This window comes from Synchiropus splendidus, chromosome 2, assembly GCF_027744825.2.
Source record: "Synchiropus splendidus isolate RoL2022-P1 chromosome 2, RoL_Sspl_1.0, whole genome shotgun sequence".
In the NCBI taxonomy this organism is placed as follows: domain Eukaryota; kingdom Metazoa; phylum Chordata; class Actinopteri; order Syngnathiformes; family Callionymidae; genus Synchiropus; species Synchiropus splendidus.
Genome location: NC_071335.1, coordinates 9,165,237 through 9,180,135, shown reverse-complemented (window position 1 = coordinate 9,180,135; position 14,899 = coordinate 9,165,237). Strand labels below are relative to the sequence as shown.

The following is a 14,899-nucleotide window of genomic DNA, read 5'->3' as shown; positions in this document are numbered from 1 at the left end:
GTTTAGATCCGTATCATCTAATCTAATTTGGTTTTAAAGTCATACACACTGTTTATGTAAACAGTGTTGTTGACAAAGCGTGTACCTCTGTAGGTCTTTGCAGGTATGGAACATTATGTCATAGAATGTGAAGTTCTTGCGATCATGAAGATCACACACCGCTGGTCAGTCAGAGAGGGGACGTTCAGAGAATCTTCCAGAGAACAGCAGAACTTGGAGCTTGTTTTCAAAACACTGGCATGAGATAACATGGATGACTTAACACCTTCGCCAAATTCTTTTTGAATAACTCCCATAAACAGTTGTTATTTCAAATCCAAGTCATTACCAGTCAACTACAGTAAATGGTATCAAGCTTTGGCAGTGGGACAAATGCTGGCCATATTCAGAAACATTCTGTAGCTGTGGCAGTCACACTCAGCACTATTACATAAAGGGATTAAAGCAGCAATGTTGGTTGTTGATATCATGAAGGTTATTATCCTTCAAAAGGTCAAAAACCACACCTAAAGTCAACAGTTTGCAGCGGATGAATTAAAACAGCAAACAGATTTGTCTGCTTTTGTCAGCAGAATGATGAGACTAATGCACTATTCATTAAACAAGCAAAGAGGATGTGGGTGCAAACAGTGTCTCAATTATCGTCAAACAGAAACACACAATGATAGAGGGATTTCAAAGGTCAGTAATTCACAGAATTCCAGATCCGATGACACTTCTGGGTGTAGCAGGGATGAAACCGCAGGATGTTCCGCTCCACGCATGTAAAGAGCTGGAGTCCTCCAGCAGCATGTTTGTGAGTCAGGGATGTCAGGTAGACTGGCATTTGCTGCTTCGGATGGCGAGTTGTTACATTCATCCAGCTCAAGTTTCCATCAGAATGGTTATGTATTTCTAAACGCTTTCTTGAAAAGTTGCCATGAACTTGATCTCTTCATCATTCAACTCAGTGATGGACTGGCCGAGCTGAACGCTGGTGACGTGAGTGGACACCTCATGACCAGACAATGGAAGGCACCGATGGTGTCCGAAAGATGTAATGTTTGTTAAATGATCGCTCATTTAGTATTACTTACTCAAGGTGGGTTCGATAATGCAGGCGGCGCCCTCTACTGGATAATAAGTGCCGCTACAATATAAAGGAGAGGACACCACGAACCGACATTTACGTGGATCATCGCGTTATTCTTCCACAGTCTCTTTTGCTCAACAACAACATAAAACACATATGTTGCGTTTTCAGACGTGAGACATTCTGTAGGCTCTGTCGTTGCTTTGATTCTCCAGACAGTGACTCCTAGTGGCTTTTAGAATAACTACCCATTAATATCACGACTTCCCTTTCTCCCCAATAAATAACAAAACTGGTTACAGACGCATTTTTTCTATACATTTAACCACTAAGAAACTCAAACGTCTTCACTTCTCGATTAGTTTTATAGTTGTCATGCTTCATTTTAGTTTGTCTGCACTCTTCCCCTTTTCTCTGTGCTTCTCCTGAGTGTGATCTGCGCTTGGCACACACCTGGATCAGAGTCTGCAATCCAGACCACCTCCGTGTGCCAGATCCATCCATCAGGTGCCTGTGACATGTGGGTTGGTCTGCAATTTACTCAAGCAGGAATCCATCTTGCCACATCCTGACACTGTCACCATCTAACAGCTGCAGCTGTCTTGATCCTGAGTCAAAGTAAACCTATTTCCTTTGCTTTCCAAGATCTGCCTCACTGTTTACGGTTGGCGTGTTCAATAGTTGGGAGACGGTATAAGACAGATGTGTTTTGCTTCTCTGTGCCATCGTGAGATGATCTGGTGATGAGTCAATCTCCTCTCCTGCAGAGCTATGGATCTTGACTGTCTGACTTTCCTCAGCTTGTTTTCACTGACTGGGACATGTCTTTCTGCCATTCCATTTGACTGTTTGTGTTGAGGGCTGTAGTTTTGTGACCAAAGTCCAACTCTTTTTCTTCATAAACTGACGGATTTCATTATGAATATCAATTCTATTAAGTTTTTATGTTCACTTTTCGCCACAGCTTTATTCCTGAAAACATATTTACAATGGAACTTGTACAAGCCAGTCCAAATGAGTTTGGTATGAAATGAGAAACAGATGGAGCAGGAAAAAGATCTGCATCTCCATGCTGTATGTTCGCACTTTGCAAACTAGGACTTGACAAATGTGGCTTTATTCTCTTCATGATATGGTCTCATTTGGAGATATCGCTCTCCCAGTTGGATTTCTCTCTCTCTCTCTTCTCTTTCTCTCTGTCAGTCAATATCCTGAGCATTTCCAGTATTCATGAAGAGCTCTCATTAAAATGGGAAATGTTCCATCAGGATCATTTAGACATATTATGATGTAATCAGTGATGCGTTTCCTTATTTCAGTGCTGTCAAGTTTCTGTCTGTTCATGTGATTAAGGTGTTCAAGATAGAATGAGAATAAAGCGGTGCTCAGACAGTTCCCCTGCTGTGGGGTTCATCTGTCTGATGTGATAGATTTAGAAATTGTCTCTCCAGCCTCTCAGCACGAAGGTTCAGGGTTCGAATCCAGCTCTGGACCTTTCTGGGTGGAATTTGCACGTTCACCGTGTGTCTGCGTGCAGTTTCTCCGGGTACTCCTCCCTAAGACATGCTCACTGCTTCTATGTGTCTATGTTGTCTCTTACCCTCAGGATACAGCAATATTTCTTCACCTACTAATATCTTTACTTATATATTTATTGTGATTTTTGTGATACACCTTGTGTTTCAAATGTATTGACTCGAGAAAACAAATCTTGTGGAAAAGATTTGTTTTCAGTCATGGTCAGAAGATGGTATTCAGCCAGAAGACATAGATGGTATATTACTTTTTTCATAGGAAGAACATGAAAAATGCCAGGTGCCAGTGCCAGGAATTTCAGCTGCAAATTTCATGTGCAAGAAATGAAGTAAGTCCTCACAATCACCTCATCAGGTAGACAATATTCATTCAATTGTCATTCCATGTCATTAAAAAAGTTGGGCATTGTCTGTAATTTATTGGGTTGTTCTAATATGAACGTTGCGCGATAATTAAAGGCAATCGATCAACACACTTGATGTTAACTGTTCAGAGTGCAACGACCTTAAGCTGACAGCAGATGCCAGTAGCACCATCGTGTTCCCTCTTACCACAGTGCACGAGCAGTGTCAGGGCACTAGGGCAGGGTCACACTCGGGGAATTGCATCATTCACCAACCGTTATCTCGTGTTGCTCCTTCACCTGCTATGGAGTGGATCAGTGTCTCAGAGTGGCACAGCGAGTTTGGACATGAGGAGGAACAACATTTATATCTGGTCAAATTCAGTCACAATGCAGGGTTGAGTTCTGTTGTTGGGTATGTGCAGGAAAAAGAAAGAACAGCCCCTCTTGATTTGAAGTGTTGTGACTTCAGAAATAGTTTTTAGACCGTATATCTTTTCATGTATCTATGTCGTACGACAATAATATTTGCATGTCATTTCAAGATTAATCACGTGATTCTATCGTTTTCAATTCCAACCAAAACAATATTTCCTGAAAAAATATTTTACCCTCTCCCCATATCCCAACACCGCTGCACCATCTACTGAGGCAAAGGGACACTTGTAGTAGTCTGATGCACTGAACCATTATTGTGCTAGCTGTTTCAAAATAGAAGCCTGTAAATGGGGACAGGGGCAGTAGTGTGGGTCCTCATCCTGCAGGCAGAATGCGGCCTGCAGGTCTTTGATTTGAGGCGCTTGGTCCAGTGGTTTTTATTTATTAAATCACGGGAACCCCAAGTGTGAGGTTAGGAACCCCGGTCAGGTTACAGTATAATCTTCAGAATATTTTTGATGGGGCTTTCAAAACAACTGACAAAGCATTATGATGAGAATGTTTATCTCGAGTCTCATCGGCGGTGTGTTTTTGTAGTCATGCAGAGAAACTTGCAGGTGTGTTACAGCAGACAGGAAGTGGTTTGCAGGCATATCACGTCAGGAAGTGATGGCTTGCAACTACAGGAAACTAGTTTCAACAGTCGACACCCAGAACAGTGTCAGACAAAGAGATCACTCAAAATCACTCCTTATGTTTTAAAGTCAATCAAAAATGATTTTTTTTGGAGGGATTCAGAATTTATAGAGAGATATGAACACATAAACTCCATCTGCCAACAAAAAACTATGAAAAATAAACAAAACTGCTTTCTGAAAGATATGCCAAAGCAATCGTAAAGATTTGAAAAAAAAAAAAAAAATGTAAGTGGATGCAGTCAGCCTGAAAAGAGTTGCTGTGGAGGCAGATGTGACCGCAGTTGCCAAAGAAGACAGACACAAGGCAGGAAATAAAGCAGAGGTTTAACCGCCGAGAACTCAGAAGTACATCAGCACAGTGAGCCAGTCGTGTCGTGGAGAGAGAGAGTAGCGTCTTTTTTTATCCTTCAAAGTTCCTGAAAATCGATTTATTCAAGAACCTTTGCGAAGCATAGGACTTGGCCAAGCATGGGAAAGGAGGAAAAAGAAGACACTAAAGCTGAGCAACCACAAAAAGAGCAAGGATCACCAACTGAAGAGCATCTTCAAGATCAAGAGCCCACAGATCCACTCAACACATACCAGTGGCACACGGACTCAAAGGGAGCACTGGATGGCGCCAAGGAGGATACAGGAGCCTCTTCAACCTCTACGTTGGAACGAATTCAGAAAGCCTCTGCCACCAAATGGAACAAGATGCAAAGCTGGCGCAAGGCCTTGAGCGAGGAGCATTACAAGTCAGAGAAAGGTACTGGTGGGGCACGGAAAAACCCCTTCAGAAGGGCCCTGTCGGAGCCCCCGGGGTCCCTATTTGCCAGCCTGTCTTCCTCCCGCGGGTTTTCCAGCTCCAATCAAGCGACAGCCTTCTCAGAAGCAGCAGATGGTGCTGGAGTCGGCCCCAGTGAGACTTCTCAGAGTCGGAGTGGAGGGGCACTGTTCAGGAGGTGCCTGAGGACGGTGTCCCAGAAGCTGAGGAAGCCCAGGCTGCAGAGTCGAAGCAGCGCCGTATCACCAGGTGAGGTGCTGGCAGTCATGGAAGCATTTTTATGATGCCTGCAGTAGGATGACCTATAATCACTCACAAAGCCAGGAAAAGCTAAGTATCAAATAGCTTTTAAATATTGGTATTCATATTTCAAACTAGTTGGAAAGTACTTCCCCTGGAACTATTCAGTTCAACTAAAGTCATTCACTTTTTTTAAGTGGAACCCATCGTCTATTGCTTTTTTTGCGTCAAAACAACCAATTTTTACAGATCTGTGCCTCTGCTTATTATTAAAAATGTTGTTACTCTTAGACAGGATGTAGTGGCAAATGAAGACAATGATCTTTGAGCTCATGGAAACATCAATAGACATGTTTGTTACCACAGCAGGCCACCTCAATGCTCACATACCTCTAACAGTGGGGTTGAATACGATATATTGCTTAATATGTGAAGGTATATTTTAAGGAAAAGGGGAAGTTTGTTCTTGCATGCTTCTGAGCGGCAGCGTGACCAACTGAATTGCTTGACTCAACATTCAACTTGTGGATGGCAGTCGGTGCAACCTTCCAGTGTCTGTCTTCATCGCTGTCTCACTGCTGCTGATTTGATATATATTTGATATGAGAGTCACTTCTTTGATGACTCAAATTTCTTCCCAAGGGTTAGATGCAAATAGGTCAGCGCACCAAAGGTTCAGAAAAATTTCGACCCTGGAAAAACAAAACAAAACACAGGTGTGCCAAAACTGTCACACAAATACAAGACATGTCATTAAAACAAAAAAAATATATAATCCAAAGATTAGAATTAAGTAGAAATTAAAAAAAAAAAAAATCTTGGTGGGAAAGATATTGGCAAATGTAGGTATCTAGTTTTGTCCGAGGCAGGCTGAACTCTCTTTGGGAGATGAGGGTGAGCATGACCGTCTAGGACACGTGTCTCAAACACCACTGACAGGAGGGCCAGCAGAGGGGAATTCTTGGCAAGGCTGAGCCACAGACCAGGCGAGGAATCCATGCACTGGTGATGTTACGATGACCTGGGAGAGAGAAGAGATGGAGTGGGCTTCTGAGTCTGGGCCTTTTTACTTGGACTGCGCCTCCCACAACCCACGAAATTGTAGCGGGTATGCAGATCAATATAGTAGTGTTAACATTATTAAGGATTTCCCAGCTTGGGTAACTTGTAAGTAAAAAAATAAATAAAAACAAGGAAGAGGAAGATTTTGATATATGCAGCACAGTGAGCGAAAATGCAGAAGATGCAGATGATCAAACAGATGTTATCAGGAGGAAGCAGAGGAAGATGAGTGGTCAGTCATTGCTGCTAAGACTTTGACTCTGCTCACTATGACTCACCTTCCTGTCTTGTCTCCCTGGCCCAGATCATGGTGAGGGCCCAGTGCTCAGTGAACTGCCCAGGCTGGAGTGGGCTCCGGCTCAGGAGGTGCCTCTGTGGAACATAAGCACCTGTGTCCTGGATGAAGGACAAATCATCATCTCACCTGATGAAGAGGTGACAACATGTACACCACATGCACCTGTTTTACTGAACACACTTCCTAACTGGATAAAGCACGGCTCGACTCACATTTGCTTATATGTGTTTTCAGCCCATGATGTGGACCAGAAACCGACTCAACAGCTTGTCCACCGTCAGCATGCAGAATCTGGAAGACATTGGTAGGTTAGGTAACACTGTCACACTGGGTTTTATTTGGGCTGGGTCAGAGAGCTTGAGTCAGGCTCTGCACACAGTGTGCGCATTAGTTGGGGACTCACAGTGAGGCTCAGCTTGAACTGGTGAAAACAAGTTATGTTCGAGACGAGGAGCGGGACCCAAGTGCAGTAATGGAAGAATTAAAGGAGGCAGACAGTGGGTCAAATACAATAGTTCCATTTCGCAGAATACAAAAACTCAAAAGGCGTCACCGAACTGGGAGAAGTAAACAGAAAACCAAATCCAAAGCGTCACTGAACCTGGATGAGTCCACAACAGAATAAGTCGAACAAAAAGTGCCACGGATCCAGGAGGAATGAATGCAAGCAGAGTCTGTAAAAAGAGAGAACAAACACAATGAACATTAAAACACAAAAAATATCGAGGACGTCAAAACAAAAGCACAAAGCCACGTGGCGCAAATAGAACAAGGACAAAACACAAAACTCAGAGCACCAGGGAAAAGGTGAGCGAAAGATAATTCAACAACGGAAAACAGATAGAGAGCAAGCAAACGGTGCAAATTGCTGGAGGCACACGTTGCTGGAGTCCAAGTGATTTGGGCAAGATTGTCTCCAGACGTGTGCCACAAAACAGGAAGGAAGGAGGGAGAAACAAAACAGGAGTCAAGGGAACAAAATTAAAGTTGATCATGACAGTAGTCTGTTTGATAATTATTTCTACTTTTAACATGACTGGTTCGTGGGAACCATAAAGGCTCAGCAACAAGAAGTAAACTGATACATCTATGAGTTATAGCTACAGCCTTGTGAAGGAAGTATTGAGTGAGAAGAGAGCAACAAGAAGTCCCATCTGGAATTGGAGGCGTGTTGACCCAGAAGACAGTAGGAGAACATCTAAGTTCAGTTGTAGACAGTAGTGAAGGCTTTTCCATGGAAAAACAGACAAAAATGACCATGACAACTAAGTTACACATGCCTTCAATGCCATCTCCAAAATGTCAATCATCCACAGTTTCAAAAACAGGAGGAAACAGTTTCATTAAACTGGCTTCAGTGCTACATAAGCAAGATGAATGATGAAAATGAAAGTTGGAAAAATGGTCCTCACCTCCTAACTGAACCGCCCACTGGAGTCTTTTAAAGTACATAACTATTCATAGTGTTACACTTGTTGGATGAGTTGTTTAAAGCAAAATTCATCAGTGGCCAACACATTTGAGCAGTGGTCACAAAGTAGTGCGCACAGCAGCAGAGGAAATCGCTTTGTATATGCCTGTGAGTAGAGTTGCTTCCTCTACCGGGTAAGATGCAATCAGAGATGGACACTCTGATCCACTGACAGAGAGCAAAGTGTCTCGACTCTGTTCACGTCTTCAGCGGAGGCTGTGTGATGTTGGGCTGTTGACTTGGATTCCGAACCAAAGTCTGAAGACTTCTGTCTACATGATGGGATTTAGACGCTGGATTGTTTGTGGCGGAGCTTTTGGTGAGCAAGTGTGGAGCGGCAGTAATGAATAGCTTGGTTCCCTGATGGTTTTATATCATGAAAGCTGCGTAGCCTGGAAACATCGCCTTCTTACATCAAGGTTGAAATCACGGGTAATAATTTAATAACATCATCATAATGTGTTTTTATATTGAAGGTAAGTTTGCAATATTCTGAGTAACACCAGGGCATTCAAAGCATGTTTATTAGTCGAGACTGGGTATTACGCTTGCTGCTTATATATACTTATATATACAAGCACACTATACTTATCAGAAATATTGACATTGCCTTTCTGAATACAACTATTTGCACCCCCGTTATAAACAGAAAGGTGCCATGTATTATCATTTTTGATAAAGTTATTCACGCAGGAACAATGCATGTGCTATGAACAAATATTCATTTTAGTTGGATTGGCAAGAACAATTTCATCTCTATTACTGCACTTCCAGAATGCAGTCCTGACCATGTGACCCTGCCAGGCGGCCCTCGACCCAAGAGTCAAGATGGCGGTGTGAGGGTAAGATTATCATCTGCTGTGCATTTCCTGTTGATGACATACATAACTGCACCCACACACTGGGCCTGCTTCTCACTCCCTCAGGCTCTTATCAAGCGACGTCTGGAGAACAAAGCCAAGAAGAACAGCAACACTCAACTGAACCATGTGGGACTAAACAAATTCAGGTTTGGAACCACACTTTTGAAGTTCAATGAAATGTCTTGTGAATGATGTATATATATATATATATATATATATATATATATATATATATATATATATATATATATATATATATATATATATATATATATATATATATATATATATATATATATATATATATATATATATACATCATTTTTGTTCAGGGATTCCTCCATGTTTGTTGTTGTTGTTATCATCCTAGCTGCTTTTCTTTTAACTAAATGGTTAAATAGTGTCTTTATTTGTGCGTGTTGTTCTGCTGTGTCTCATTCACCTGCTTGCTTCTGAAGGCACTATGGCTCCAGGGAGTCTGTGTCGATTCCTGTTAGCTCCATGGGAAGTCTGGATCTAAGTGCAGACACCAGCACCATCATCAGGCCCGTCCACAGCTCCATTCTGGGGGAGAAGTACTGCTTTGAGGTAATCATTGCTGGGATGGAAAATTCAGGTTTGGATTGCCATCGTTCTTGATGATGTTTGCAGGTAATAAATTCAGAGAACACACACTGCTTTGGCTGCTCCTCAGCGGCAGAACGCGACAGATGGATTGAGGATCTGAGAAGAGCTGTGCAACCTAACAAGGTACAGGCTCAGGTTGTCGCTGAGTTTATTTCAGGCTACGTTGTGCGGCTCTTGTCATCATGAATCTTTCATCACAGGATAATGTTGAACGCACAGAAAACTCTCTTTGTCTGTGGGTCAATGAAGCCAAGGATCTGCCACCCAAGCGGCGCTATTATTGGGAAGTGCACCTGGACGGGACTCTGTTTGCTCGCACAAGCACTCGTGCGGTTGGCAAAGCTGCAAACCGTTCCAGTCTGGTCGGGGAGACGTCCACCGGGTCATCGGGGGCTTCTGGTGGAAATGTGGCTGGTGGATGCCAACTCTTCTGGGGGGAGTTTTTTGAGCTGGACAACCTTCCATGCATCTCCCAGGTCATCCTGCACCTATTCCGGGAAGAGGACCCCAAGAAAAAACGTCACTCCAAAGAAGAGTTCAACCTCCATCCTCTCGGCAGTGTTGCCATCAGTCTGGCTGACATCAGGGGAAGGTCCTATCAGGAGAAGTGGTACCCCATAGTTCCATTCAAACCCTCGGTCGGCAGCAAAGACCTTCTCGGGTCGCAGGCCTCACTTCGAATCAAAGCTCGCTTCCAGAATCTCAAGGTTTTGCCCATGGAGAAGTACAAGGAGTTTGCAGAGTACGTTACGGTTGATTACGTTGACATGTGCACGAGTTTGGAGCCTCTTCTGAATGTGAAGGAAAAGGAGGAGCTTGCTGGTGCATTGGTCCATGTCCTACAGAGTATTGGCAAAGCTAAGGTATGGAAACAATCCTGCTTGTAAACATCTCAACCGTGCAGTAACTCCTAATTTATCCACGCTGAAGGCGTTCCTCATCGATTTGGGCAACGCCGAGGTTCAGCGTCAGGGACAGAAGGAGGCGCTAATCTTTAGAGAAAACACCCTCGCCACTAAAGCCATAGATGAGTATATGAAACTAGTGGGACAGAAATACCTGATCAACACACTCGGTAGGTGGTGCAATATTTCGACTTCCTCCAGGGCATACCATGGTTTTCTAACTCCTCACTGTGACACTGCAGGGGACTTCATCGCCCGCCTTTATGCTACAGTGGAGAGCTCTGAAGTGGACCCACGTAAATGTTCGCCCTCCGAACTGCCAAACAATCAGAGACACCTGAGGGACTCCTGTGATGAGGTGGTACGGAAAATAACAGACATCCACAGGTGGGCAGTCAGAGCCTGAATTATTTTCCTGATGGCGCGAAAAATACAAAGTTTGTGCTTCTCCGTTCCCCCAGCCCATTCCCAGAGGAGCTGCACAAGATCTTCTCCAGCTGGGTGGAGCTGTGTGAGGACCTGGGCCGACCGCAGATAGGCCAGCATCTCATCTCTGCTTCCCTTTTCCTTCGCTTCCTGTGCCCTGCTATCCTCAGCCCGTCGCTGTTCGGTCTGACACAAGCGTACCCAGAACCTAACACTCTGCGTGCCCTCACATTGACGGCCAAAGTCATCCAGAACCTGGCTAACTTCACACTGTGAGTCAATCAATGTTGTGTTAAAATGTGAACAAAGGACGTCACTTTACCACTGAGATGCTTGCTCAGGTTTGGGGAGAAGGAGGAGTACATGCTGTTCATGAATGATTTCCTGGAGCAGCACTGGGAAGGAATGAGAGGATTCCTACGAACTGTTTCCAGCCAAGACACGGAGATACCAACAACATCTTTTGATGGGTATGTGGACCTGCCGCTGCGGCTAGCTGTCCTGCATGGCCTGCTGGTGGACATCATCAACCAGAAAAAACAGGTAGGATGGAACATGTCTTCCTAATTTCATTTGATAGTTTTGGGAAAAAGAGACAAGCCCCCTGGCAATTGTGTGCGTGTCACATAAACATAGTCAGTTCCGCAACCAGGACAAATGAGGAACTGTATTGGGCAGACAAACACAGGATACTGGCTCATGAATGTTTTACCATGAAATCTTTCAAATAAAGCGGGTCCTCCTCAGGAGACCATCGACCAGCTGCACCCCCTGCCTCTCATTCTCAATCAGATCACAGAGTCTCTTGGCCCAGAGGCGACTCGGATTCCAGTCAGCAGGTATAACACAGTTTAACAGCATCCTGTGGTTCCACTTCGATGGGTGAACTTGCTTCTTCCTCCAGTCTGATGGGTCAGGCCAAGCCTGTGTACGTTCCTCCGAAAGACTTGAGCAAATACAGCCCTCACCACTCTTCCACACAGCAGCTGCCACTGGATTCCAAAGTCCGAGAAGGGTAGGTGCTCTACAGACAAGTTCATCACCAGAGTCTCTATCCACACATTTACATAGGAGCTGGGCCTTTTCATGTGTTTCATTCACTAAGACACAAGTAAGAAAATCAAAGAAAAGTTGAATTAGAGGTTGCTTAGCTGTGAGTTCCAATAGCAATGTGGAGATGTGATGGTTTCTTTCTTTGTTCAGCTTTGAACATATTCTGTTATTGGTTGACTTTGATAAGTCCAAGTGTCAGAACTGACACATTGAAACTGTCAAGAATATAATTTTCTTAGTTTATCCAGTAAATGATAAATAAAAAAAATGGTATAATGCAGTCACCCGTTTTGAAATGCAAAACATAATTTTGTTTGAAGAGTAGCTTTTTCCACCACAGTATATATTTTGCTGCCATAATATTCTCTTGTGGGAGAATCTTCTCATTCACTTGAGCTACAGTCAAATTTCCAACGTTATATAATGACACTTAAATCAAGGTTCAGTAGTCATGGAAATACGGCCCTAATGGTTCTCATCCATATTCAAATCCATCCAAATCCAGTTACCGACTGAGAAAAAGATCTCTCCATTTAAACCAGGCGCCTCTGATGGAACCAACCCCAAGTGGCTTCTCTCTAGTTACAGTAGTTGACGTAACGCAGCAGCACATTTGAAATGCCTCGAGGGCGCTAAATCTCACCCCTTCACTGAGCAGGCACTTTGTGACTGTGGTCCTGGAGATGGCCAGACGTCTATTTTTTATTTTTTATTTTTTTACTTGAAGCACGATATAATTTACGATAACAAAATGATCTGTCGGACAAAATTATTTCTAACTATTGCTGCTTTCAAGAACTAAACTTAATTCACTGCCTGGGAATCAGACCCAGGGCACTGTAGTGACAGCGCCAAATCCTAACCCCTAGACCAGCAGGCAGTATGGAGACCTCGAAAGTGTGTACATTGTGTGTACAAAATGCTTGAATTGATGGTGAAAAAGTGATCCAGATCACGGTCAAAATTGAATCGTTTGTTCCTTGTCCCATCTCACACATGTATTGGTAATTTCATCCAATTCAGTCTGGACAGACAGAGAGACAAACAAACCAAAGCTTTGGAGAATAACATCATTGTGGAAGTCATACATTTCCTTTCAATTTATTTTGAGAAACAAGAAGCCAAAAAGACAAATGGAAGAGAGAGTAGAAATAAGAGTCACTAAACAAAGATCTAGTCACTGTAAAACTTAAAACTAATGGTGAATAATAAATTAGTTTTACAGTTGAGTCTGACCTCAGGGGGCCACATTTAAGTGGTCAAAAGGTCTGTGTGTGGCCCCCGACCACCCATTGCTCAAGTGGGAGCCATTATTATTATTATATTATTATTATATTATTATTATATATTATTACTGCATTTAACAAGTAGACAGTGCAGGTCAGGAGAACGTCTAGATCGAACGAGCTCATGTGTGGCAGTAGGATAGTGTAGCCAGGTTTAACTACAAGGTTCATTTTTCTGCAATGTCTCGAAGGGACGGAAGAACCAGGAGCACGCGGATGAGGAAGCCCGTCACGAGAACTCAGAGTGCCCCACACAGACCACCTGGGCACACCAAACGTCTGAAGAGGCAGACTAGTTCTGAAAATCTGCCCACAGGAGATGAGGAAGCAGAGGTCCAGTCAAACTCTCTCCTGATCTCACCACCGAAGCCTGTGAGTACTGAGCATGTGAAGGCCAACTCTGCAGACATTCAAAATACAGTGGTGAGAGTAACTCCATGATTCAAACAGACCGACAGCATCAGACGTCCGCCTGCTCCGGTGCCCTGGATCAAAGACTGTCACAACAGAGAGTCCAGCGAGAACACACCCGTGCAGGAGATGAGCCTCCTGGAGAAGGTTCCCATCCAGTTCCTCAGACAATCGCCTCACGGGCAAATGACCAAACATCGTTCCCTTTCAGCACGAGCAAGAGCTGTCTGAGCTCCGTCTGGGGGTGGAACAGGTGACTGAGCGAGAGCTGGACATGGCCAAGCGACTGGAGGACTTCATCATCATGAGTCAAGACCAGAACACCATGCTGCAGGCTGAGGTGGCCGAGCTGAAGAGTCTGCTGTCTGTGAGGGAAGAGCAGCTCGCTAGCACCACTTTCAGGTAACATGTTGGGAGTCAAGGGAGTAGTAACGCAGTGTTGTTGGGCATCACAAAAATCCTGTGACCTCACATATCGACACAGATTCTGGGTAGCAGAAATATATATATATAAAAACTTTGAGGAGCTCAGTCCACCTCCAAACGTCACAGCAAAAACTGATTATTAAGAATGCAAATCAGTCTTCCACTTTTTTAACAGGACAGTTCATATTGATGAAATAAGCAAGGGTTTATATGAATTACAGCCCAACAACCGTTTTTCTTAAAAACTTCAATAAAACCTTTTTGCAAAAAATGAAACAGGCAGCAAAACGCACCAGTGGGTGGATATAGGTAACCATTATTTTACCTAACGATGTGTCAGACAAATCATCACGCAGGTCAGACTGAATCTAGAAATGTATCACTGTGACTTGGTTTTCTAGTCCTTTTTCTTATGAAGTCGCTCTCTACTGACATCTGGTGGAATTTGATGTTGACTACGCCAATCGTTTTAACTGCAGCGACTCCAGATTTGACAAACTGAAACTGAGCAATAAAAGTAGACAGGTGTCGTTTCCTTAGCATATATCACACAAACATTAGATGTGCATCAAATAAACCGATCTGGATGATGTGATTTCTCACGTGGCTTTCCAACTTCCTCACTGCAGACTGGGGGTGATAGAAGAGGAGAGAGAGGACGACGAGAGGAAGATGAACGTGGCTCTAGCTGCAGCAGAGCGAATGAATGTTCTGGTAAGCGTCAGTAGCTACGACCTCCTTGGCTTCTCACCGGTAGGTAGATGACCCGAGTGCTTGTCCCTCCAGGAGGAGCAGTGTGCAGGTCTGCTGAGTGACCTTCACATGCTGAAAGAGGCCTACAGCAACAGACACAAACATGCAGAGCATCCCGAGACAGCTCAGATGAACAGCAGCTAGACTGTGAGCCGAGATTCTGGCTGCAGCAGAAACCTAACTTCTGCATCTTCAGAGCGAATCCAAAGTGAATGTAATTTCTCTTGATGACAGAAATGTACTGAATCTGCACAGCACTGATCTTTTAAAGAAATAAATCCCAAC

The 14,899-nt window shown here is 43.8% G+C and overlaps 1 protein-coding gene across 2 annotated transcripts; it reads left to right on the top strand.

The window, feature by feature from the left end:
* Positions 1-4,384: 4,384 nt before the first annotated feature.
* On the top strand, positions 4,385-14,892 carry LOC128754708 (disabled homolog 2-interacting protein-like). Of its 2 annotated transcripts, XM_053857514.1 has the most exons (19): positions 4,385-5,042; positions 6,400-6,530; positions 6,628-6,697; positions 8,639-8,706; positions 8,791-8,873; positions 9,186-9,315; positions 9,379-9,477; positions 9,555-10,217; positions 10,285-10,429; positions 10,502-10,646; positions 10,721-10,957; positions 11,027-11,228; positions 11,433-11,524; positions 11,590-11,700; positions 13,216-13,396; positions 13,475-13,582; positions 13,647-13,837; positions 14,491-14,575; positions 14,648-14,892. In XM_053857514.1, exons 1-19 carry the CDS (start codon positions 4,496-4,498, stop codon positions 14,756-14,758), a joined length of 3,399 nt encoding a protein of 1,132 aa, XP_053713489.1. In that variant the 5' UTR covers positions 4,385-4,495; the 3' UTR covers positions 14,759-14,892. The 2 variants fall into 2 exon arrangements, with proteins under 2 accessions (XP_053713489.1, XP_053713490.1); XM_053857515.1 differs by lacking the exons at positions 4,385-5,042; positions 6,400-6,530; positions 6,628-6,697 and adding an exon at positions 7,958-8,183.
* The last annotated feature ends 7 nt before the right edge of the window (positions 14,893-14,899 follow it).